This window comes from Hyperolius riggenbachi, chromosome 8 (genome assembly GCF_040937935.1).
Source record: "Hyperolius riggenbachi isolate aHypRig1 chromosome 8, aHypRig1.pri, whole genome shotgun sequence".
Taxonomy (NCBI): Eukaryota; Metazoa; Chordata; class Amphibia; order Anura; family Hyperoliidae; genus Hyperolius; species Hyperolius riggenbachi.
The window spans coordinates 72,887,146-72,912,406 of NC_090653.1; the positions used below are offsets into that span (position 1 = coordinate 72,887,146).

At 48.5% G+C, this 25,261-nt stretch overlaps 1 protein-coding gene across 1 annotated transcript in view; it reads left to right on the plus strand.

Annotated features, from left to right (window-relative positions):
- Nucleotides 1–23,154, plus strand: part of LOC137528918 (cytochrome P450 2H2-like) — a 103,041-nt gene extending 79,887 nt beyond the window's left edge. The window contains exons 8-9 of the mRNA XM_068250682.1: nt 1,296–1,437; nt 22,630–23,154. Coding sequence (XP_068106783.1) covers nt 1,296–1,437; nt 22,630–22,811 — 324 coding nt within the window. The 3' untranslated portion in view covers nt 22,812–23,154. The remainder of the gene's footprint in view (nt 1–1,295; nt 1,438–22,629) is intronic.
- Nucleotides 23,155–25,261: the final 2,107 nt, after the last annotated feature.

Below are 25,261 nucleotides of genomic sequence, written 5' to 3' on the forward strand. Positions count from 1 at the left end.
CGGGGACTTTTGGCATGTATCCCACTCCGCCATGCCCCCCTCCAGGTGTAAGACCCCTTGAAACATCTTTTCCATCACTTTTGTGGCCAAAATTAGTGTTTGTAGTTTTGGAAGCTCACCTGCCCATTGAAGACTATTGCTGTTCGCAATGTTCGCCGGTTCGCAAACTTTTTTCGCATGTTCGCGTTCGAGGTTCGCGAACCTAAAATCGGAGGTTCGAGCCAACTCTACCCCTGGGTGCCTGCGTGGAGCATTCCTGTACACCTCCATCACCTCCATCATTCGCTGCCTCACTTCACACCTAGGAGACGATTACCGGTGTAGTATGCATTTACTGAGGCCGATTCATTTATACGCCTGTCACATTCCATTTCATGCACCTTATGTTTATTGATCTCACTATGAGCATATGATACTTGCTTTCTTCTTATCACGGTTTTACCCCATGCACCCCCATTGTAGGTATGGCACTTTATGATCATCAGGCACTTTATTCAAATTCGACCCGGGTCTCCATTTACCTTTGGGGCTCTCTTTGAACCTCATGGTTAAGTGTATAGGCAGCGCAGGCGATTCATTCATTATTAGTGGTGTGGCGTTATTATTTGTAATTTGTTTAAACATTATCATGAGTCTAAACAACCTTGTTGGTTTTTAATTGATTTTATTTGTTTTTTGCTGCGGTTTATAATAATAATAAAATTACTATTTGTATATTTCTATATGGTGGTGCAGTATTTATATACAGATCTCTAAATGCTTCACACTACTTCCTGTTAAAATAGGAAGTAGTGTGAAGCACTTAGAGATCGGAGACCTCTGCGGTGGATGGAGATATGTGTCCTGCCTGCCGCCGCCGCTGCCAGTGATAGATGCAAGAGGGGAGCGCTGAGAGGAGAGAGGTGAAAGAGGGGGACTGTCCCCCCTCCTCACCGATGTGCAATGCTCTCCCCTCATGCTGCAACCTCTCCTGCCCCCCCCCCACCAAAAAAGGCCCTAAGCAGGCCCCATAGACCCCCCTCCACACGGGTGCAGGGGCTGCATCCCCTATTGTTACGCCCCTGATTTTGAGGTAAAAAGATGAAGTTAGACTTTATCATCACTATCTCTGTATTATTAATGTAACTATTGCAGCAGGTACTATGGATGAGTTCAATGTTCTATACTAATTCTATTTATATATGTTGTTTCCAGAACACCATTCTGTGTTTTTTTCAAAGCTTTAATATATACTTTGATCTTTTTTTGTCTGAAAACAAATGTTTAGCGTATTTACATTTTCCATCTCATTTCAGGGTACATTGGTGTTTCCACTCTTAACCTCAGTCCTTAAAGACCCCAAACAGTTCAAGAACCCAGATCAATTCGACCCTGGACATTTTCTAAACGAGAATGGTACCTTTAAGAAGAGTGAGGCCTTCATGCCATTTTCAGCAGGTACCATGATGTACTTCCAGGAAAATTTCAATCAAGGGCCAACCTGGCCAAATACACTGTTGCAAATTGAAATATGTTAAAGGGGACCTCCAGAGTAAATCCTAAAATCCAGCAGCCTGCAAGTGAAATAAAGTTATATTTACTCGAGAAGTCTTGTAACACGATGTCTCCAAGTCCCTGCATCTCCTGACTTCTAGTTTAGCATTTAAAATGTTGTTAGATCTCTTGTACACATGCCACATCCAGGGCCGGATTTATATTTTTTGCCGCACAAGGCCTACCATGACCATAATCTTCTTTACATTACACACTTCTTATCAGCAGCCAATGTAAGAAGTGTAGTTATTGCTCCAAGGTAACGCTAAAAAGATTATTTCAGCAGCAGGTTTATATCAGGGGACAGAAGGCACCACACAAGACACTAGGAAGTTGCCAGGGATGTTTATAAAGTGGGAATTCATCAAGAGCCATAGATTACTCACCACCATCAGCTGGGAAGCCTGGGGCGCCACAGCCTGGACAAGGTCCTCAGGCACCCAAGGTTGCAACACCAAAGTGCGCCCCTCCATCCCTTCCACCCCAGCTGTCACACACAGATTGCTATTAGACTAAGAGGTGCCCCAGGGTCCCAAACACCTTAATCTTTAGCTATCTGGCTTGCAGTCACTGCCATGTATCCCCTTTTCTTATTTCTCTCTGCTTCAAACACAAAAGGGGAATGATAGCTGAGTGAGTTGTGCGCCCCCCTCTTACACTGTGCCCTGAGGCTGGAGCTTCTGTTGCCCCTACCTCGGCCCGGCCCTGTGGACGCTGCTGTTGCCCCACTGCTGTTGCGGCAGTCCTTTCCCTTGCTGCCTGCTAGATATGCAGAAAATACCGTGCTGTCCATCTGCTCACTTGCATGCATATCTTTTGTGCACATGGTCCTCTAGTTCCCCTTGCCATGCTGACCAACTACATACACAGACTTCCAGATCAGCTGGAGGTGAGGAGTGATGTTACTTCCTGGGTTTGGAGTATACGGTTCGTCTCTCCGGACCTCGCTCTCCTCTCTCATCCCTGCTGCTAGGCAGCAAAGCTTGACAGCCGCGGCAGCAAACTTTGACAGGACGCGGCCAAGCGTTCTACTCAGAAGGTGGTCGCAAACTACTGGTAGATCGCGATCGACCTATTGGGCACCCCTGGGTTAGGAGATTTTTGTCCATTAGTGGTCCCAAACAATCATTTATGATCGTTCATAAGAAGAATCGTTTGTAATCGATCGTTAGGCAAATTGTATCATTATTGGGCACCTTAAAGAGAACCCGAGGTGGGTTTGATTTATTAGTCCATATGTCCTGTTTATTTCAACATTTAAATTATCTTCCTAGTACAATGTATGGCGACAATATAATATTAGTCAATAAAGGTGTATTTTTCCCATTTTTTTGCTTTGTACTTTACAAGCAATTACAAGCCGTGTTCGCCAAAATAAACAGAATATACCCTCACGGCATACATATCTAAACTGCTACGTCAAATAATTAGCTCCCACCCCCGTAGTTAGCAAGATGTGCCCCTTTATTACCCTCCGCCCCCCATAGATAGCCAGGTGTGCCTCCTTATTCCCCCCATCCCCCATAGATAGCCAGGTGTGCCCCTTTACCTTCCCCCCCCCATTATAGATAGCCAGATGTGCCCCTTATTAGCCCCTCCCCATAAAAATCCCAGATGTAACCCTTTATTAGCCAGACTCGCCCCTTTGTCCCCCTACCCCCATTGATAGTCAGGTTTGCCCTTTTGTTTTTCCCCTCCAATAGGTATTCAGATGTACCCTCTATTCCACCTCCCCCCCCATGGATAGCCAGGTGTCCCCCTTTATCCCCCCAGTATAGCCAGATGTGCCCCTTATCAGCCCCTCCCCAGTATAAAAGATATAGTTGCCCCCTTGACCCCCCCATAGATCGCCAGGTGTGCCGCTTTATTCTCTCCCCCCTCGATAATCAGATGTGTCCCTTTGTCAGTGCCCCCCCCATATATAGCCAGGTGAGCCCCTTTGCCCCCATAGATATTAGTGTGTGCCCCTTTGCCCCCCTCCGCATAGATGGCCAGGTGTGCAATTATCCTGCCCCCTCTCCCCCTTAAATAGCCCCCAGATAGCCATTATGCCCCCCTCCCCTTACCTCCATGCTGCGATCGGGCAAGCAGCATGGAGGATTAGCATGTAAACAACATACCTCACCTCGTTCCAGCGCGATCAGCCTCCCCTCCGTGCATCACCGCTGCCTGTGTCATTATGCCGAACGGATCGGGTCCCGGCTTGATGACGTCATCAAGCCGGGACCCGATCCGTTCGGCATAATGACACAGGCAGCGGTGATGCACGGAGGGGAGGCTGATCGCGCTGGAACGAGGTGAGGTATGTTGTTTACATGCTAATCCTCCATGCTGCCCGATCGCAGCATGGGGGAAGGAGGAGGGGGGATACTAAATTACAAGGGATCGGGCTGCGGGTTGGAGGATCGAACCTCCGGGAGGGCATCCCTAATTAGTGTAGTTAGAGGGAGGGGGGTTAATGAGCCCAGACGCGTGCTAGCACGCGCACTGTGCTCATTAAAGGGAACTGACTTATATTCACGTCATGTGGCTTTCAAGAGCCACTTACAATGACGTGAATATACTGTAGGTAGGATACGAACTGGTTAAAGGCTGTGTTATAATTTTGTGATATTGCTGTTCAGTGTGTCTACAAAGTGCATTTAAGTTGTTGCAGACAGGTGCAGTCGGTGCTTGGTGCTACAGTACTTCACCCTTCTAAGGGCTGTTTTTCTTTTTCTTACTCTTGTTATATTGCAGTATAGTGTGTCCAGTGCACACATTAGATGTTGGAGACAGGTCTGCTGGTCCTAGTAGTACACTGACCATAACCCAATAATCCTTCACCACCACTACTGGTATCTAGTATTCACTACTGCCCCCTGTATAAGACCTCAGTGCAGAATCAGTGTTTTTTTGGTCACTTAACTGTCAGTGAACTACCTCAGCCTGACCATAGACCAGGGGACAGGAACCTTTTTGGCTGAGAGAGACATAAACGCCACATATTTTAAAATGTATTTCCCTGAGAGCCATACAATATGTTTCAAACTGGGACAGTGGGCATGCACAGCAGAGGGCTCATGTACCTGTTGCCATGGTGAGGTGTATACAGTTGATCCGCCAGGCAGCAAAAGGGTCAGACACGTCTTCGGCTTCTCTTGGGTTTCAGCAACATCAGCAATTTCCCCGAGAGCCAGACAGTAGAAAAACTGACCAACAGCTTGTACAATTAACTAGCTGACTTAGGGGTTAATTAACTTTGTAGGACAAGATCCCCGCACTTTAGCACAATAGACTGTCAAGTGACAAGCAGCCCTTTTGGGCCAATCAAACTGCGGGGATCTCATTCTACAAAGTCACTGGACCTGACAGGATCTAGGAGTGGGACAATTGGAGCAGATGTTAGTTTTGGAGGAAGTGTGAGTAAGTTAGTAGTGTATGCTACGGCAGTAGCGTGCCTACTTTGAAAATTTTACTTGCTCTGCCACACTAAGCTTTGCTGCTTGAGCAGTGCAGCTTAGTGAATCAACCCCTAATGATTTGTCTGTGAGCCAGATGCAGCCATAAAAAGAGCCACATCTGGCTCCCGAGCCATAGGTTCCCTACCCCTGCCATAGAGGCTGGAAAACTGTAATCGCCTGCACAAACGTGTGCACAAGCACAGTGGCCACTACACAAAGATTACCCCCAAGAAGACTAACATTTACGTCCTAGAGGTGTCAACTAGTAAAAGCAATGATTTGCTCACCTGACGTTATTACTAAAGCTCTTTGCAGTTATTTGCGGCGCTTTAAACGTGGTGTTTCGTCTGTCACTGTGAACTGGGCCTAACCCTTACACTACCGTATCACTGTGTACGCCCCTGCCGGATGTTTTAAAGCACTTAATTCCACAAATGTAGAAATGTACTGCGATTTCTGACCTTTAGAGATTAAAACACAACTCTGTGTCAACTACATCATTTTTAGTGGAACTTTTGCCATGGATTCAGATGTTAGGCCCCTTGAAACAACTTTCCCATCACTTTTGTGGCCATAAACAGTCCTATAGGTTTTAAAATTTGCCTGTCCATTGAAGTTGATGGCGGTTCGCCGGTTCCCAAACATTTGCAGCATAATTTAATGTTTGTGACATCCCTATTAGGTAAGGGGGTGGAGTTTTTAAGGGTTAGGCACCAGGTGGGGTCTTAGGGTGTGGCATAGGTAGAGGGAGGCTTCAGTGTGGGAGTAGGCAGGGGCTTTATTATACATTACCTGGTCCTGGCGATTGCGTCTCCTCCACTTCCTAGTTAGTTTGCAGGTGTCTTGCAGCCAGCCAATCACCATGTGTCCCCGCATAGTGACTGGCTGGCTGCAGGACACCTGCAAAGTGCAAACTAACCAGGAAGTGGGGGAGATGCAAATGCCAGGACCAGGTAATGTATAATAATGCTAGATGACGGTAATGACACTTGTTACTTACACTATATCAGGCCCGTTTCTAGGGAGAGGAAGGGAGGGAGAGGTCGGGCTGCCCTCCCCGTGGCTGACTCCCCCTCCATACTGGGGGGCAGCTACCTATCTAACCTATACTGGGGGGCACCTACCTAACCTAACCTATACTGGGGGGCACCTACCTAATCTAACCACACTGGGGGGAGCCTACCTAATCTAACCTATACTAGGGGGGCACCTACCTAATCTAACCACACTGGGGGGTACCTACCTAATCTAACCTATACTGGGGGGCACCTACCTAATCTAACCTATACCGGGGGGCACCTACCTAAGCTAACCACACTGGGGGGGGGGGGGGCACCTACCTAATCTAACCTATACTGGGGGGCACCTACCTAATCTAACCACACTGGGGGGCACCTACCTAATCTAACCACACGGGGGGCACCTACCTAATCTAACCTATACTGGGAGGCACCTACCTAATCTAACCACACTGGGAGGCACCTACCTAATCTAACCACACTGGGGGGCACCTACCTAATCTAACCTATACTGGGGGGCACCTACCTAATCTAACCACACTGGGGGGCACCTTCCTAATCTAACCACACTGGGGGGCACCTACTTAATCTAACCTATACTGGGGGCACCTACCTAATCTAACCTATACTGGGTGGTACCTACCTAATCTAACCACACTGGGGGGCACCTACCTAATCTAACCACACTGGGGGGCACCTACCTAATCTAACCTATACTGGAGGGCCCCTATCTATCTAACCTGTATTGGGGGCACCTACCTACCTAGCCTATACTGGTGGCAACTATACTGGCTACCTATATTGGAGGCACCTACCTAACTAACCTGTACTGGGGGCACCTACCTATCTAATCTATACTGGGGGCACCTGCCTATCTAACCTATACTGGGGGCAACTACACCGGCCAGTGTTGATCGGATACCTCATTATCCTATTCGAGTTTGGTCGAATTCGGATAGTAAACTATCCGAATTCACTCGAAGTTCGATATTCGAGTTAATCGAATATCCGTTTCGACCTCGGATATCCGACGTCACTATCCGAGTCTGTATTCGAGTAAAATATTCGAGCTGGCCTTAAATAGCTTTTAAAACTTGTATTGGAGGTCAATGATGCATGAAACCACCTTTTTTATGAAGAAAAACATCAAGTGATTATGTGGTGATGTAGTAGTTATAAAAAAAGGTATCAAAAATAGTAAATTAACTTCATGAAAAGTGTTTGCATGAGAAGGTGTGTCCAAAATGGTTGTAAGTTGGAAGTCTTCATTTACGTCGTCTTCATCTTCTTCTTCTATGTCTTCTTCTTCTTCTATATCTTCTTCTTTTTCTTCTTCTTCTATATCTTCTTCTACTCGAATCTTCTTCATCTTCTACTTCTTGTATCTTCTTCAATTATCTTTTTCTTCTTCTATATCTTCTTCTTCTTCTTCTGTATCTTCTTCTTCTTCTATATCTTCTTCTTCTTCATCTTCTTCTTCTATATTTTCTTCTTCTTCATCTTCTTCTTCTTCTATATCTTCTTCTTCTTCGTCTTCTTCTTCTTCTATATCTTCTTCTTTTTCTTCTTCTATATCTTCTTCATCTTCTTCTTCTATATCTTCTTCATCTTCTTCTTCTATATCTTCTTCTTCTTCTATATCTTCTTCTTCTTCTATATCTTCTTTTTTCTATATCTTCTTCTTCTTCTATATCTTCTTCTTCTATATCTTCTTCTTCTTTCTTCTTCTTCTTCTTCTTCTTCTTCTTCTATATCTTTTATATCTTCTTCAACTTCTTCTTCTATATCTTGTCACAAAATGTCCACAGCGCTTAAAAGATAAATATCTTTAATAATCCAAATTAATTAAAACAATGATTAATGATCCTAGGCCACAAATAACTTTATAGCACCTTCCCCACTCCACACATACATTCAACACTTACACCACTCACTCAGCCCCATTGCAGTGAGCACGTGCAAAAAATGCTGTAAAAAGTAGGGATCCCAGTAAAGAATCAAAAAACCATAGTTCCACAAGTTCATCAGCACATGAGAAAAAAATTCCTGCAAAAGTATATGCACAGATAATATGCACAATTATGCGCTTCAAGCTGTTGGGATGTGTCACACTCTTTCCAATGTAAGTCCCAATAGGCCTGCCAACCTGGCAATAGATGACCCAAAATTCAATCTTCAATCAATGTACAAAAGTCACATCCCCATACATTACCCTCCTGCATTCGGGCAAGATCACGGCTTCCACGTACTGCCTCAATCCGTCACCTGTTTGGCCAACAACGTGGGTGCGGAGAGGCTAGATGTGTGGCAGTAACGGGCTAGGTTCTCCGGATAGATGCACGTCCATAGGCGGAAGTATAACGCTCCACAGCGGTGGATTAGTTTCCAGTGACGTCACTGTTAGATTCGGCACAGGATTGCAGGATCTGTCCACAGACTTGTGAGACAGACGAGATCGCTTCTCAGTGACGACTCCACCGGCTGCACTGAAGCAACGCTCTGACAGTACGCTGGAAGGGGGCAGGAGAGCACTTCCAGGGCGTACTGCGCAAGCTCGCTCCAGATCGGCAGGTGCTTGACCCAATACTCCATGGGATCAACAGGGGCAATGCTGTCAAGCCCGCTAATGGACCCCATGTAGTCAGCCACCATGCGGGTCAAGCGCTGTCTGTGACTGGAGAAGGATGCTGCTGCAGGCACCTCCTTTCTAGTCCCTGGCAGCTCTACACTCATGTAGAGCTCGTTGGTCAGAGACAGCAGGTCTGTGGTGCGCGTGCGCTTGCTGCTGGTGGATGCAGGCACCTGCTGCTGCCTCTGTGCTGGCTGGACAGTGGGGGTGGATGGCTGAGGGAAGGCTTCCTCCAAGCGCTCAACAAGGGTCAGCTGCAAATCCCTCATTTGTTGCGCACGGTCTCCTCCTGCAGGCAGGAACTGGCTGAGCTTCCCCTTTAGACGTGGGTCCAGCATCATGCAGATCCAGATGTCCTCCCTCTGCTTCATCTGGATGACCCTTGGGTCCTTGCGCAGGCACCTCAGCATGTGTGCTGCCATTGGGAAGAGTCTGGCCACGTCTGCTGGCACATCTTCGGCAGCACCAGAGCCGACAGTGCTGTCCTCCTCATCCTCTGCCTCCTCCACCTCATCCTCTCTCCACCCCCGCACCAGTCCAGCTGCGCTTTGCTGCTCCCCCTCATCAGCAGCAAGGTCAGGGACCTCCACCAACTCCAAGCCCTCCTCCTCAGAGGTGGCCTGTGAAGCTGCCTGCAGCTCCTGCTGGTCCAAGGCTGCCGCTCCCTCTTCCAGCAGTGCATACAGGGCCCTGTCCAGCACACACACCAAGGGGACCCACTCGCACACCATGGCATGGTCCCTGCTTACCATGTTGGTGGCCTGCAGGAAGGGTGCCAGCTCTGCAGGAAGGGTGCCCCCAGTCCTCCGTGGAGATGATAGACGGGAGGTTGGTGGCGGCACGCCCAGTTGCAGTGATGGCGGCAACTGTTGCTCGTGCAACGTACTGGCTGACAGCCTGCCTCTGTTCAACCAGACGCTCCAACATCGCCAGGGTGGAGTTCCAGCGAGTTGGAACATCGATCATGAGCCGGTGCTGTAGCAGGTGCAGCTCCTTCTGCACTTCTTCCAGGCTCGCTACGGCTGCAGGCGAGTGCCGGAAACGACGCACAACCTTCCTTGCCACCTCAAGGAGTCGGTCCATCCCCTGGTAGGTCCGCAGGAACTTTTGGACTACCAAGTTCAGGACGTGCGCCAGGCAGGGGATGTGGGTCAGGTCTCCCCTGCTGATTGCAGCAACCAGGTTTGCCCCATTGTCGGACACCACCTCTCCGACTCTGAGGCCTCTGGGGGTCAGCCAATTCCTCTCCTGCTCTCTGAGTTTGGCCAGGACATGGTTCGCCGTCAGTTTGGTCTTCCCCAGGCTGACCAATTCCAGCAGCGCTTGGCAGTGGCGGGGCTTCACGCTGCTGCTGAGGCGGGGGGTTTGGGCTGGTGTGCCGGAGGATGGAAGCGGATCAGAGGAACCTGCTGCAATTCCGCTGACCCTGCATAGTGGCACCACCCACTGCGTTGTTGCTGCTGCTGCTGCTCTGACAGTGCCCGATGCTGCTCCCCCCTCCTCACCCCCTTCCACCAAGCTGACCCAATGCGCGGTGAAGGACAGATAGCGGCCTGTCCCAAACCGGCTGCTCCACGAGTCCATGGTGACGTGGACCCATTGACCCACCGCGTGATCCAGCCCTCTCCTCTCTGGCCATCACAGAGCGGTGAAGTGCAGGGATGGCCGTGCGTGCAAAAAAATGTCGGCTGGGGATTGGCCAATCGGGGGCTGCACACATCAGGAGCGCATGCATGTCGCTCCCCTCCTGCACAGGGGAATAAGGCAGGAGTTGGGAGTCCCGTGCCAGGAAGCCGTTCACTCGACGGCTGCTGGGAGGCAGAACCCTGACCACCCCCTGGAAGGTGTCGCTGAGCAGGGTCTGGCGGTGCCTTTTGCTGGCACAGTAATCACTGGAGGGAGCAGAGGAGGCCACTGAGGACTGGCTGCCAGAACAGGCCTCAGTGTCGGTGGCAGGAGTTGCAGAGGGAGGAGGTGCAGTGCGTTTCTGACGCACTCCTGCTGGTGCTGCTGGAGGAGGTGGAGGAGGGCGGGTGGCTGCTGCCGACGGCTTCGCAGTGGTGGCGGGTCTGCCACTGCCAGCTTCCTTCAACTTCATGAACTCCTCATGCTCATGAAAGTGTTTCCCTGACAGATGGTTCACCAGAGAGGTGGTGCCGTATGCAGAGGGCTCCTTCCCTCTGCTGAGCTGCTGGCGGCACTGGTTGCAGGTGGCATACTTGCACTCCACATATGGCAGGGTGAAAAAATTCCAAATTGGGGAGGTGAAGTTGCCCCTTCGGCTGGAAGGTGCTGCTGCCGCTGGTCTCCCTGTGGTGGTTGGGGGGGGGGTTCTTGGTGCGGCTGGTGGCACTGGCAGAACTCTCCGCCTCCGGATCAGCACGCTGTGTGGCCTGCATACCACGCCCACTTCTGATCCTGCCTATGTCTGCGATGCTGATCCTTCTAGCAAGGCCCGCAGACGCATCCTCCTCCTCCTCCTCAGAGCTGATGACATCCCCAGGATCTGCCACCCAGTCTCTGTCCTTCACCCTGTCATCATCATCCTCCCCCTCCGCAAACATGTCCTGCTGGGATGACCCCACAAACTCCTCTTCTGCATGCATGGGCTGATGGACACTCACCACTCTCTGACTGTCCAAAGCATCATCCCCCAAAGTGCCATCAGCATTTCTTCCTCCTCCATTGCCAATTCTGCCGCAACAGCACTCCATAGCCCCACTGTGCTTGGGGATAAGAAGGTGCTGAGTAACAGGGTGCTGGTGTTGCCCGCTGGGGCTGGAGAACTGCACTCCTCCTCCTCCCCAGGCAGTGCTGGGCGGCTGCTGCTGCTCTTGCGAACAGGAGTGGTGGCGGGGGTGGAGGACTCGGATCCAGAGCTAATGGTGGCCTGCTCATCCACCATCAGTTCCACCACAGAGTCTGCGTCCTTCTCCTCAATAGGATGGCTACGACCTGGCAGTGGGAGGAACATCTGCGCCACACGCTGCTGCTGCTGCTGTGTCTCTGCAGCGTGACTCCCAGCTGTTGGGCGGCCAAGGCGTCCACGGCCAGTGGCTAATGCCGGAATAGCCACTGGTGCAGACGCAGAACTGCGCATGGTGGTGGTGGTGGCGCGGCTGCCACGACCTCCTCTCTTGCCTATGCCCTTGCTGCCCCTGCCCTAACCGCAGCTGCCAGTGCCAGACATCGTATATTTTTAATATTATACAAATAAAAAAAAATGTTATGTATGTAAAGGCGGGTGGGACAAGTGGGGTACTTTAATGGGGTGGGACTGGTGGTGGTGGTGGGTGTGTGAGGTGACGGACAGGTGTACTCTACAGCAGAGATCGGTGTAGCGCTAACGAGAGAGTGCGCAGTGCGCACACAAAGACCCTAGCTGACGCTGACTGTCCCTATACACAGACTACAGTACAGTACAATTCAGCGAATACACAATACAAGTAATATAAACAATAGTACAGGTGTAGCAATAACGAGAGGGTGCGGACAGCGCAGACGTGCACTGCGCACACAAAGACCCTAGGTAACGCGGTGACGGACGGTCCCTATACACAGACTAGAGTACACTACAGTACTAACTAAACAATAAAAGAATCTAGCTAAACAATAGAACAGGTGTGACTAGATTACAGAGAGCAGATACAGGACAGGTATAGCAGTAAAGCTCGGCCTTGCTAACTACAAAATAGTACAATAATCTATCTAACACAGAAGTAGTACAGGAGTAAAGTAGGACAGGTGAGAGCACAGGTAACTAGAGACTAGAGCACAGAGCAGGGCAGGCTGCCTTGCCTAGGCACAGGGCCTAGCTGCTGCAGCTGCAGCAGCACCAGTGACAGTCTCCCTCCCTAGTCCCTAATCACACAAACTAAACTGCCTAAAATACAATCTATCTACAATACAAAGCAATACAGGTGAATATCAAGTGTTGGAGTGTAAAAACGCTTGGTGTATTGAGCAATTAATGCACTTGCACAGACAAAAAGCACTGGAGCAGTCTCTCAGTACAGTCAGTAAGTCGCAAGCAGGACGAGCGAGGCAACATGGCGCCCGCTATTTATAGAGGGGCGCTTGGCCAGGCTCCCCATCTGTGATTGGCTGCAGTCAGAGGGCTGGGAGCCCTCTGATTCGCTTGTGAGGACTTGAGGTGACGTGACGCTATCTGAGCGGATGACGCTATCCGAGCTCGGATAGCTAGGATATCTCCGGATAGCTGATTGCTATCCAAGTGCGCTCGGATAGCACAGCCGGATAGCTAATACTATTCGAGCTCGGTATTCGAGCTCGAATAGTAAAAAAAGAGCTAGGATATTCGAGTATCTCGGATATCCTAGCTCGGATGAGCATCACGGCTACCTATACTGGAGGCACCTACCTGGCTAACCTATACTGGGAGCAACTATACTGGGGCACCTATGCCTGGCTACCTATACTATGCCTGACTACCTATACTGGGGGGACCTATAGCTGGCTACCTATACTGAGTGCAACTAGACCTGGCTAACCTATACTGCGGGCATGTATACCTGGCTCCGCGGGGGGGGGGGGGGGGAGGGGACGCAATTTTAACACCCTCGCCGTGGGTGCATTTTAGCCTAGAAACTGCACTGACTGGGGGCAACTATACTGGGGCACCTATGCCTGGCTACCTATACTGGGGGGACCTATAGCTGGCTACCTATACTGAGTGCAACTAGACCTGGCTAACCTATACTGCGGGCATGTATACCTGGCTCCGTGGGGGGCGCAATTTTAACACCCTCGCCCTGGGTGCATTGTAGCCTAGAAACTGCCCTGCACTATATAGTGCTTTAGAAATGTCCTATGATGTTAGTGACAAGATATCATTACCGGCAACACCCTGTGCCATAATTTTGCGATGCTATATGTAAATGTGCCCCTGTAAGAAATGTAACAAGATGGGATTTAAAGGACAATGCAAATGGTTTTAGGTGAGCATACGTTTTAACCGGTTCAGCACCGCAGTCTGAAAATCTCATGCATCCGAGCAACGTTCACCTCCCATTCATTCGCCTATAACTTTATTGCTACTTATCACAATGAATTGATCAAGATCTTGTTTTTTCCGCCACTAATTAGGCTTTCTTTGGGTGCTACATTTTGCTAAGAATTATTTTTTTCTAAATCCATTTTAACAGGAAGATTAAAGGGGAACTGAAGAGAGAGGTATATGGAGGCTGTCATGTTTATTTCCTTTTAGACAATACCAGTTGCCTGGCAGCCCTGCTGATCCTCTGCCTCTAATACTATTAGCCATAGCCCCTGAACAAGCATGCAGCAGATCAGGTGTTTCAGTGGTTCAGACTTATAAGTCTGATCTGACAAGACTAGCTGCATGCTTGTTTTTGGTTTTAATCAGATACTACTGCAGAGAAATAGACCAGCAGGGCTGCCAGGCAACTGGTATTGATTAAAAGGAAATAAACATGACAGCCTCCATATACCTTTCTCTTCAGTTCCCCTTTAAGAAAGAAATGAAAAAAATTCATTATTTCTCAGTTTTAGGCCATTATAGTTTGAAATTAATATACGCTACCGTAATTAAAACTTATGTATTTTATATGCCCATCTGTCCCGGTTATTACACCGTTTAATCGATGTCCCTATCACAATTTATGGTGCCGATATTTCATTTAGAAATAAAGGTGCATTTTTTTCAATTTGCGTCCATCACTATTTATAAGCTTATAATTTTAAATAATATAATAACATACTCTCTTGACGTGCATATTTAAAAAGTTCAGACCCTTGGGTAACTATTTATGTTGTTTTTTTTTTTTTATTGTATTTTTTTTTTTTAATAAAAAATGTATGTGGGTAATTTTTGGTGTGGGAGGGAAACTGTTTGTTTTACATGTAAAATAATAGTTTTCTTTAATTAAAAATGTATGTGAGTGCAGTTTACTATTTGGCCACAAGATGGCCACAGTGAAAAAATTCCTAGATGCGAACGATTTCGCATCTAGGAACTAAAGATCAGAGGAGTTGTTTCCTGGGGGCAGAAACACCGCGCTCTCTGGAGAGAAAGCGTCGGTATTTCTGCGGGGAGGTTGTAACGATCGGTGAAGCACAGAGAGGATCTGATTACCGGTGATCTGCAGTATCACTGGGAATACAGATATATACCAGATTATAAGTGATCTGCAGTCTCACCGATAATCCGATATACTAGCTAACCTCTGTTCACCTGAGTAGAGTGTAGTGTTTGGTGTAACAGTAACACTTTGAGGACTAGGCCTCAGTGCAGCAAGGAGTACTGCACAGATTCCTTCTGCAGACCTGAGCTCTCCAAGACGGGAGGAGTCAGACTGACAGTAGGAAGGATGTCTGGAAGTGACCCTCAGGAGGAAAGGTCGCTAACAGAGCGAGGAACCGCCTCTAACGGTAAGGTCGGTTCTCGAGGTCGGACAAGCCAGGTCGTACACACACGGACAGATAAAGTACAAGATCAGGAGGCAAAGGCGGAGTCTAAGTACAGGCAGGGTTCAGTAACGGGGTATCAGAAATATCGAGGTACAGAATCAGGAGACTGAGGCGGAGTCTAGAAACGAGCCGGGGTTCGGCAACAGGGTATCAGAAATATCAAGGTACAAGATCAGAGTTCAGAAGGGTAGTCAAGGCAGGCAAAAGTCATAACAAATAATCACAATCAAACTAGTACTTTAAGCTATCAACAAAATCTAGCTAAGTGTAGGATTACAGCTCCAGCTGGTCCCGGCACACTTGCGGATCTGACTACGGATCTGGGTGCTTCCACATATGTGATCGCACGCCAGACAAAGAGCAAGTGAACAACCAGCAGTATATATACTCTAGGACCTTTCCAGGACCTCCCTAATTGCTGGTCCAATGAGAGCAGTGGAATTTGTCAGCTGACCCAGCTGGTCAGCCGACACCCTTCTAACTGCTATTTAAACTCTGCCTCTGTGCTCGCGCGCGTGTAAGTCTGAATCTTGGTGGACTATCAGTCCCAGCCACACCAGTACTGTCTTGCAATGTATCCAGTGAACTGAGTGCGGGAGCCGCCTCCGATGCGGATTCCGCCGCTCTGCCTAAGCGGCATGCGGCGTTTTTTCCGCGTTGTGACGCCATGCTGGACGCGGAAACAGCCGCCTCGCCTTGAGAGACAGCGGCTTTTCCGCGTTTCATCACAGTACCCCCCCCTCGAGGAGTGGACTCCGGACAACTCCTACCAGGCTTCTCGGGGTGTAAGGCATGAAACTCTTTCCTCAACTCATCCGCATGCATGCGAGTCCCTGGTACCCACTGTCTCTCCTCAATGCCATATCCCTTCCAGTGTACCAGATACTGTACCGAGTTCTGGACAATGCGAGAGTCCAAAATTTTCTCTATTTCGAACTCAGGATGACTATCCACCAGGACAGGAGGAGGAGGAGTAGGGCCCACATGGACTGCAGGTTTGAGCAGGGATACGTGAAATGATCTCACCCCACGCATGCTGGCGGGGAGATCAACGGTATAAGTGACGTTGTTGATCTTTTTGGTCACAGAAAACGGACCCACAAACCTGGGGCCCAGTTTGGCAGAAGGCTGCTTCAGGGTCAAGTGACGTGTGGACACCCAGACTAAATCCCCTGGCTGAAACTTCCATTCCATGGAACGTCTCTTGTCCGCTTGACCCTTTTGACTTTGGAACGCTTTCTGCAAATTATCTCTAACAATTCCCCAATTGTCCCTGAGTGACCTCTGCCAATCCTCCAGTGCTGGGAACGGAGAAGAGGCAACTGGCAAAGGGGAGAACTTGGGCGACCTCCCTGTCACAATCTGGAACGGGGAAAAACCAGAAGAAGAACTCTTTAAATTATTCTGCGCAAATTCTGCAAAAGCCAGAAACTTCACCCAGTCATTCTGTGCCTCCGCAACGTAACATCTTAAAAACTGTTCTAAAGACTGATTAATTCGTTCAGTCTGCCCATTCGTCTGTGGGTGGTAGCCTGACGAGAAAGACAGCTTCATGCCCATTTGGTGGCAAAATGCCCTCCAGAATTTAGAGATAAATTGGACTCCCCGATCGGACACAATGTTCTCCGGAATGCCGTGCAGCCGGAAAATGTGGACGATGAATAGGTCAGCCAATTCTTGGGCCGAGGGGAGTCCTTTCAAAGGCACGAAATGGGCCATTTTGCTGAAGCGGTCGACTACCACCCAAATGACCGACATGCCTTCAGACCTGGGGAGCTCACCCACAAAATCCATGGACAAGTGGGTCCATGGTTCACTCGGGGCGGGTAAAGGCTGTAAGGTACCGACAGGTGCCTGCCGGGAGGGTTTACTTTTGGCACATACCGCACATTCCCTGACATATTCCTTGCAGTCTGATGCCATAGAAGGCCACCAAGCACACCTGGCAATCAGATCCTGCGTTCTGGCAGCACCAGGGTGACCAGCACTCTTATGGGCGTGAAACATTTGTAAGACCTGTAGACGAAAAAACAGTGGGATAAACAAGACCCCCTCCGGTTTTCCCTCAGGGACATCCTGCTGAAAGGGACCCAAAACCTTTGTCCAATCCTCCCAGGTCTCTGTGGCTGCTAACACCAGCCTCTGCGGGATGATGGACTCAGGAGCGGGGGGCTGTGCTGTCTCTAATTCGAAACATCTGGACAGGGCATCTGCCTTGATGTTTTTGCTGCCTGGAGTGTATGTGATAATAAATCTGAACCTCGTAAAAAATAACGACCAACGGGCCTGTCGGGGACTTAGTCTCTTAGCCCCCTCGATGTATTCCAGATTCTTGTGATCAGTATACACCGTGATCGTGTGTTCTGCCCCTTCTAACCAGTGGCGCCATTCTTCAAATGCCAATTTAATGGCCAGAAGTTCCCGGTTGCCTATGTCGTAGTTTTTCTCTGCCGGAGAAAACCTCCGAGAGAAATAGGCACACGGGTGCAACCTTCCCTGCAGCCCAGAGCGTTGAGACAGCACAGCCCCTACTCCAACTTCTGAGGCATCAACCTCCACAATGAATGGGTAAGAGGTGTCTACGTGTCTCAATATGGGTGCAGAGCAAAACAATTTTTTCAAGTGAGAAAAAGCTGCCTCAGCCTCAGGAGACCAGTGGTTGGTATCTGCCCCCTTTTTTGTGAGACTGGTAAGAGGGGCAATTATCGTGGAGTATCCCTTTATGAACCTCCTATAGTAATTTGCAAAACCTAAAAATCTTTGCAGGGGCTTCAACCCCACTGGCTGTGGCCATTCCAGGACAGCTGTGACCTTGGCAGGATCCATTGACAGGCCTGAGGTGGAGATCACATACCCTAAAAATGTGACAGTGGTCACCTCGAAAATACATTTTTCCACCTTGGCATACAGCATATTTTGCCTCAATTTGTCCAACACGAATTTAACGTGGACCCTGTGCTCGGGGAGGTTGTTGGAATAGATTAGTATATCGTCAAGGTATACTAGTACAAACCTACCCAACACCTCCCTGAATACCTCGTTGATTAATTCTTGAAAGACGGCTGGCGCATTGCACAACCCGAAGGGCATCACTAAGTACTCGTAATGCCCGTCGGGAGTGTTGAAGGCCGTCTTCCATTCATCACCCTTTCTAATGCGGACCAGGTTGTATGCACCCCTCAGATCTAATTTTGAAAAGATCTTAGCGTTGGTGACTTGCGTAAATAAATCGTCTATCAATGGTAACGGATAACGATTCTTCACCGTGATTTTATTCAGGCCACGGTAGTCGATGCATGGTCGCAGCCCTCCGTCTTTTTTCTTAACAAAAAAGAATCCGGCCCCTGCAGGCGACCGGGAGGGGCGAATGAACCCTTTGGCTAAATTGTCACGAATGTACTCCTGCATCGCTATTTTCTCTGGTCCAGACAAATTATACAGGTGACCCCTAGGGGGCATACAACCGGCACGGAGATCGATGGGGCAATCGAAAGGGCGATGAGGAGGTAACTTGTCAGCAGCCTTGGGACAGAATACATCCGAGAACTCGGAGTATTGCTCGGGAACCCCCTCCACATGCAACTTGGTCTGACCTAAAGTCACCTTCCCTAGACACTGTTGGGAACAGAAGTCTGACCAACTAGTTAATTGTCCTGTAGCCCAATTAATCTGTGGCGAATGGAGCTGCAGCCAGGGCATTCCTAAAACAATTGTGGAGGTGGTCATGTGTAATACAAAGAAACTTAGACTTTCGTTATGCAGAACCCCAATAGTGACTTCCACCTCTGGTGTCTGAGACAGCGGACGGTCCCTTTGCAGCGGGGAGTCGTCCACAGCAGTAACCTGGATAGGTGGTTTTACTGGGGTGAGCGGAATGCCCAACTTTTCTGCGAACTCTGAACTCATAAAGTTAGCCGCGGAGCCAGAATCAACAAAGGCTTCTGTGGCTTCAGATTTGTCCCCCCATGTAATCATACATGGAAGGAGCAAACGTTTTTCGTTTAAGGGTATGAGCCGGGCACCTAGGGTGCTACCCCCTACCACTCCTAAACGGTAGCATCTTCCCGGCTTGTTAGGGCAGTTCTGTACTATATGCCCCCCTTCAGCACAGTACAGACACAGCTGTTCGGTCATTCTCCGTCTTCGCTCTACCTGGGTCAATTTTGACCGAGCAATCTGTATCGGCTCGGATGGAGGCAAGACGGGAGAAGGTGAAATAGTAGGAGGTGGAGTCACTGGGACCGTAGTGTAAGATACCCCTCTGACACGGGAACTACCCCTGGTCTGTTTTTGGTAGCGCAGCCTGCGGTCGATTCGGATGGCCGCTGAGATGGCCTCATCGACTGTTCTGGGCTCGGGCTGGCTTAACATCAAATCAGAGACCTCATCGGACAGCCCTGACAAGAAACGATCTAATAGGGCATAAGTGTCCCACCTGGCCGTAACTGACCACCTCCTAAACTCGGCCGCGTAATCTTCGACCGGACCTTCGCCTTGACGCAAAAGCTTGAGCTTCCGCTCAGAAGTCGAAGCAAGGTCCGAATCGTCGTAAATTACTGCCATAGCTTTAAAGAATTCCTCTACAGAGGTAAGAGCTTTGTCTCCGGCGGGCAGGCTATATGCCCAAGACTGGGAGTCGCCAGACAACAAAGTCTTTATAAACGTGACCCTCTGGGTCTCAGTACCCGAAGATTGGGGTCTCAACTCAAAATAGGACAATACTCTACTCCTAAAATTCCGGAAGTCAGATCTGTGGCCGGAAAAGCTTTCAGGTACAGGCATACGTATGTCAGAGCTAGGAGAGGATCGCACATGATCCACTGATGTCTGGAGGGTTTGTACAGACCCTGATAGAGCATCAATAAGAGTTATGTGGGCGCCCAGTACTTGATTGATGTTGTCCACCGAAGTGGCAAGTACACCCAGACAATCAGTGTTTGCGTCCATTTTGTATTTGGGTCTGGCGTTCTGTAACGATCGGTGAAGCACAGAGAGGATCTGATTACCGGTGATCTGCAGTATCACTGGGAATACAGATATATACCAGATTATAAGTGATCTGCAGTCTCACCGATAATCCGATATACTAGCTAACCTCTGTTCACCTGAGTAGAGTGTAGTGTTTGGTGTAACAGTAACACTTTGAGGACTAGGCCTCAGTGCAGCAAGGAGTACTGCACAGATTCCTTCTGCAGACCTGAGCTCTCCAAGACGGGAGGAGTCAGACTGACAGTAGGAAGGATGTCTGGAAGTGACCCTCAGGAGGAAAGGTCGCTAACAGAGCGAGGAACCGCCTCTAACGGTAAGGTCGGTTCTCGAGGTCGGACAAGCCAGGTCGTACACACACGGACAGATAAAGTACAAGATCAGGAGGCAAAGGCGGAGTCTAAGTACAGGCAGGGTTCAGTAACGGGGTATCAGAAATATCGAGGTACAGAATCAGGAGACTGAGGCGGAGTCTAGAAACGAGCCGGGGTTCGGCAACAGGGTATCAGAAATATCAAGGTACAAGATCAGAGTTCAGAAGGGTAGTCAAGGCAGGCAAAAGTCATAACAAATAATCACAATCAAACTAGTACTTTAAGCTATCAACAAAATCTAGCTAAGTGTAGGATTACAGCTCCAGCTGGTCCCGGCACACTTGCGGATCTGACTACGGATCTGGGTGCTTCCACATATGTGATCGCACGCCAGACAAAGAGCAAGTGAACAACCAGCAGTATATATACTCTAGGACCTTTCCAGGACCTCCCTAATTGCTGGTCCAATGAGAGCAGTGGAATTTGTCAGCTGACCCAGCTGGTCAGCCGACACCCTTCTAACTGCTATTTAAACTCTGCCTCTGTGCTCGCGCGCGTGTAAGTCTGAATCTTGGTGGACTATCAGTCCCAGCCACACCAGTACTGTCTTGCAATGTATCCAGTGAACTGAGTGCGGGAGCCGCCTCCGATGCGGATTCCGCCGCTCTGCCTAAGCGGCATGCGGCGTTTTTTCCGCGTTGTGACGCCATGCTGGACGCGGAAACAGCCGCCTCGCCTTGAGAGACAGCGGCTTTTCCGCGTTTCATCACAGTGGTTAGATGGGTGAATGGGAATTATATTCCCATTCACTGATCGGGGGGCTAGCGGGGGGCGGCGGGTACGCGCGCGGGCGCGCGCCCGATCGCGCGCACCACGCAGGGGAAGATGCAGTGCCTATCTGGACGAGAAAGCTCGTCCAGATAGGCCGAACTGGTTAAAAACTCTATTAAAGCGGTATTGTCACCATAAAAATCAAATTTCAACAGCAACTGGTCTGAGTGTATTAAATGATAAAGATGCTAATCCTGCATTAAAAACTTTTTTTGCTGTTATGGTTGGGAGTTATCACATACTTTAGGAACACTGGCCCTAGTGCCAAACAGTGCCAAAAAGTTCAATGCTGGGAGTTCTTTTGAATGCTGGGAGTTCTTTTTATCTATAATATATTCCTCCTCTTCCATATATTTCCCTGCCTAGCTGATCACTTGTGTTTACAAGCAAGGCTGAGGTGACTCAGTGATTGGATGTGTAAGGGCTGGTTCAGACGGACGTTTGCAGAGCGTTTACAGCCAGCGTTCAGGGCTTGGTGTTAAACGCTCCCATTCAAGTGAATGGGAGCGTTTGTACCAAGCTTTCAAGCGCGTTTACACAAACGCGGCGTTTGGGTCCCGATTTTCCCTGGCTTTCAAGGAGCCCCTGGAAGCTACATGTAGCTTCCAGGGGAGGTTAACCGCGACGGCTAATGTCCCCCTAGGGGAAGAAAAAACGCGACCGCATCCAAACGCACACGAACGCTGCTGAACGCGACGCCAGCAAACGCAACGCCTCCAAACGTCCGTCTGAACCAGCCCTAAATAAAAAAAAAGACTCTGGGAGGAGGGCAGCTAATGAATAAACAATGAGCAAGAGAAGGGAGGGGGGAAAACAAGAGTCAGGGAGGATATGATGTCAGCATTAGCTTGGCAATATGGCCACTGCCTTGAATAGGATTTTCTGCTTTTCCTTTATAAAATCCACAGGAATCATTACGTGGATAGCACAATACATCTGTTATGTAAGTAGAAGTAGTATTTATCTACTTATATATGTGTTTTTTATTTCTAGGTTAGCATGGGTGTCGCTTGTTCTTTAAAGCCAATGTTTCATTGACTAGCAGTATCCTGTAGCTGCATCATGTGTTCTTCCTAGAAGAATATTATTATTATTATTATTATTATTATTATTATTATTATTTATTTATAAAGCGCCAACATATTCCGTGGCGCTGTACAATGTAAGAAGAATACTTTAGGCATTAGTCAACATTTTGGTCAGAAAGAGACATAAAAATGAATTCTAGTGTCCATGCCAGGACCTTTGAATTGGGTAATGGGTATTAGTAAAAGAGGTCATGAACATTAGTGTCCTTTATATAATGAATGACCTCTCTGTTTTCAAAGTGTTTACTGGAGCATCTCTTGGAATATTACCTAGGCCTGTACATGTTTTCATGGCTTTATTATTTGCCCTGATGTATTTTCTGTGTTCCTCACCAGGAAAACGTATGTGTGCGGGGGAAGGTCTGGCTCGGATGGAACTCTTCCTCTTCCTCACGACCACATTACAAAGATTTACTCTGGAACCCACAGTAGACAGGAAAGACATACACATTACACCGCTGCCCAACACCAATGCTTCCCAACCCAGGCTTTATGAGATGCTGGTAGTTCCCCGGTGAGGAACCACTGTACACGCTGATCATTTCTGATGTTACATTCTGGTTTGAAGAGGACCCATCTCTTAAAAAAAACAAAAAAAAACCTGTAAAATGCAATGAGATTATCAGACTTTCAGTATTTTCTCTTTCAAATACTACATATTAAATAAATAAATAAAAAAAACAGAAAGAGCCAAAAGGATCAGCAGTGGGTATTAGGGTCGTCCATAACTATTTCTGTGCTCAGCGACACTGGCGACACAATCTCCTTGAAACTTGTATATTTACTCCATGTGCTGTGAGCTTTGACTGGGGTGTATTTTTTATGAACGTTGTAAATGATAAATAAATACATATAATTGAATTGCCATCTTGGTTCTGCATGACTTGAAATAAAGTTGTTGGTATTGTATTTGGAACTGCAAACTCAAAATTCAAGCATCATTTTTATTTAAGTATATATAAAACCTGTACTGAAATACATAAGAATTTCTCTTTTGCTCTTGCTTGACCCTCATTTCCATTTTTATAGTATTTTGAAAGCCCAATATGTCAGTGATGGGCACTGCCATGATTGCTCTTTGTATTTGAGAACAAGGGTACCCATACTCACATGGGTGACCCCAGTCACACCCAAATCATACACTCATTCATAATGAATGAGAATGTAATGATATATGAAGGTGTGGCAAATAAAGCACAGGGTAGCCATATTAGCTAGTAGACCTTATGTGTAGAGATAGCTCAAACTGTTTGCCGGCGGACAGCTCCCAGCAAGAAACGTATGTTCACGCTTGTATTGGTAGGTGAACACATGGCGTGTTCGACCCGCCCCCATTCATTATCATGGAGCCAAACTTTGACCCCTCACTCCAGAGTTAGCAGACACTTGGCAGCCAATCAGCTAGCACTCCCTTCCGGACCACCCCCCCCCCCTCCCTATAAAAACGCCATTTTACAGTCTGCCTGTTGTTGCTGTGAGTGAGAGCAGGGAGAGAGCTATACTCCAGATAGGATAAGTGTTAGTTAGGCCTCTATTCTGTGTCCCCACTGAGTTTCTTCCTGCTTGTACAGCGTCCTGAGCAACCAAAGAGCCCTGCTAAGGGTTGGTAATTGTAACGATCGGTGTCAGCACACAGAGAGAATCTGATTATTGGTGATCTGCAGTATCACCAACAATACAGATATATACCCGATTATTGGTGATCTGCAGAATCACCAATAATACAAGTATAACTAACCTCTGGACACCTGACAAAGTGTAAGTGTTTGGTGTGACAGTATATGAGCCAGTGATTCCCTGACTGCTGGGAATCAGACTCTACTGCAGTCAAAGGACACCTAAGAGATGGAGTCCCTGACTGGATTACGGAGAGGTCCCTTTAAGAGACAGGGAGTCTCTGCAAACAGTTAGAGAGGTCGGCCAGGCCGGGTCGGTAACACACGAGCAAATAAGGTACAGAGACAGAAGACTGATTCGGTAACCAGGGACAGGCAGGGTTGGCAACAAGTAATCAGATATGCGTAGGTACCGAATCAGAAAGCAGAAGGAGGGTCAGGAAAGCAATAGGTCATAACATATATAAAGCAGAGGCCTAGTCTAGAGTGTGAGGTCCGTGTTCTCAACACCCAGGAACTGGTCTAAAGAATAACACTGTAATGACACAGTATCCCTAGTCTTGGGTGTGAGCTCCGTGGTCTCAACACCCTGGAACTAGTCTGAAGTATAACACAATAATAACACAGAATCCCTAGTCTTGGGTGTGAGGTCCGTGGTCTCAACACCCTGGAACTAGTCTGAAGTATAACACAATAATAGCACAGAATCCCTAGTCTTGGGTGTGAGGTCCTTGGTATCAACACCCTGGAACTAGTCTGAAGTATAACACAATAATAGCACAGTAATCTGGCTAAGTGTGGATTCCCAGGTCCACCTGGTTCAACCACACTGAAGGATCTGACTATGGTCTGAGTGCTAACACATAAGCATTTGCAACGGCAGACAACCGGCAACTGACAGGGATATATAGCAGAGCGCTCCTCAGCGCCACCCAGTCCTATTCAGTGATCACCTGCTGCGCTGGGATCAGCTGATCGTCCAGATCAGCTGATCCCTCTCCTATTGGCATAAAGGGCTTGCCTGTTAGCGCGCGCGCACGTAGCTCTCCATCTGTGTGCACTACTAGGCTCAGACAAACCAGGCGCACGCTGCTGTTGCGGAGAAACCGCCGGTCTGAACGCGGCCTCAGCCGCCTCGCTGTCGGCGGTGTCTCCGCAGTCCATTACAGTAATATAGGTTTTCTCGCTATTGTTATATTGAAGTTCTGTGCGTATACAGACTGTCCAGTGCACTGACTTTAGCTGTTGGACACGGGTATGCACACTGCTGCTAGTGGTACAGTACCTTGCACAATGTCCCTCATAAGTGCTTTTTTTCCTTCTTGATATCGTTATATTGCAGTTCTGTGTGT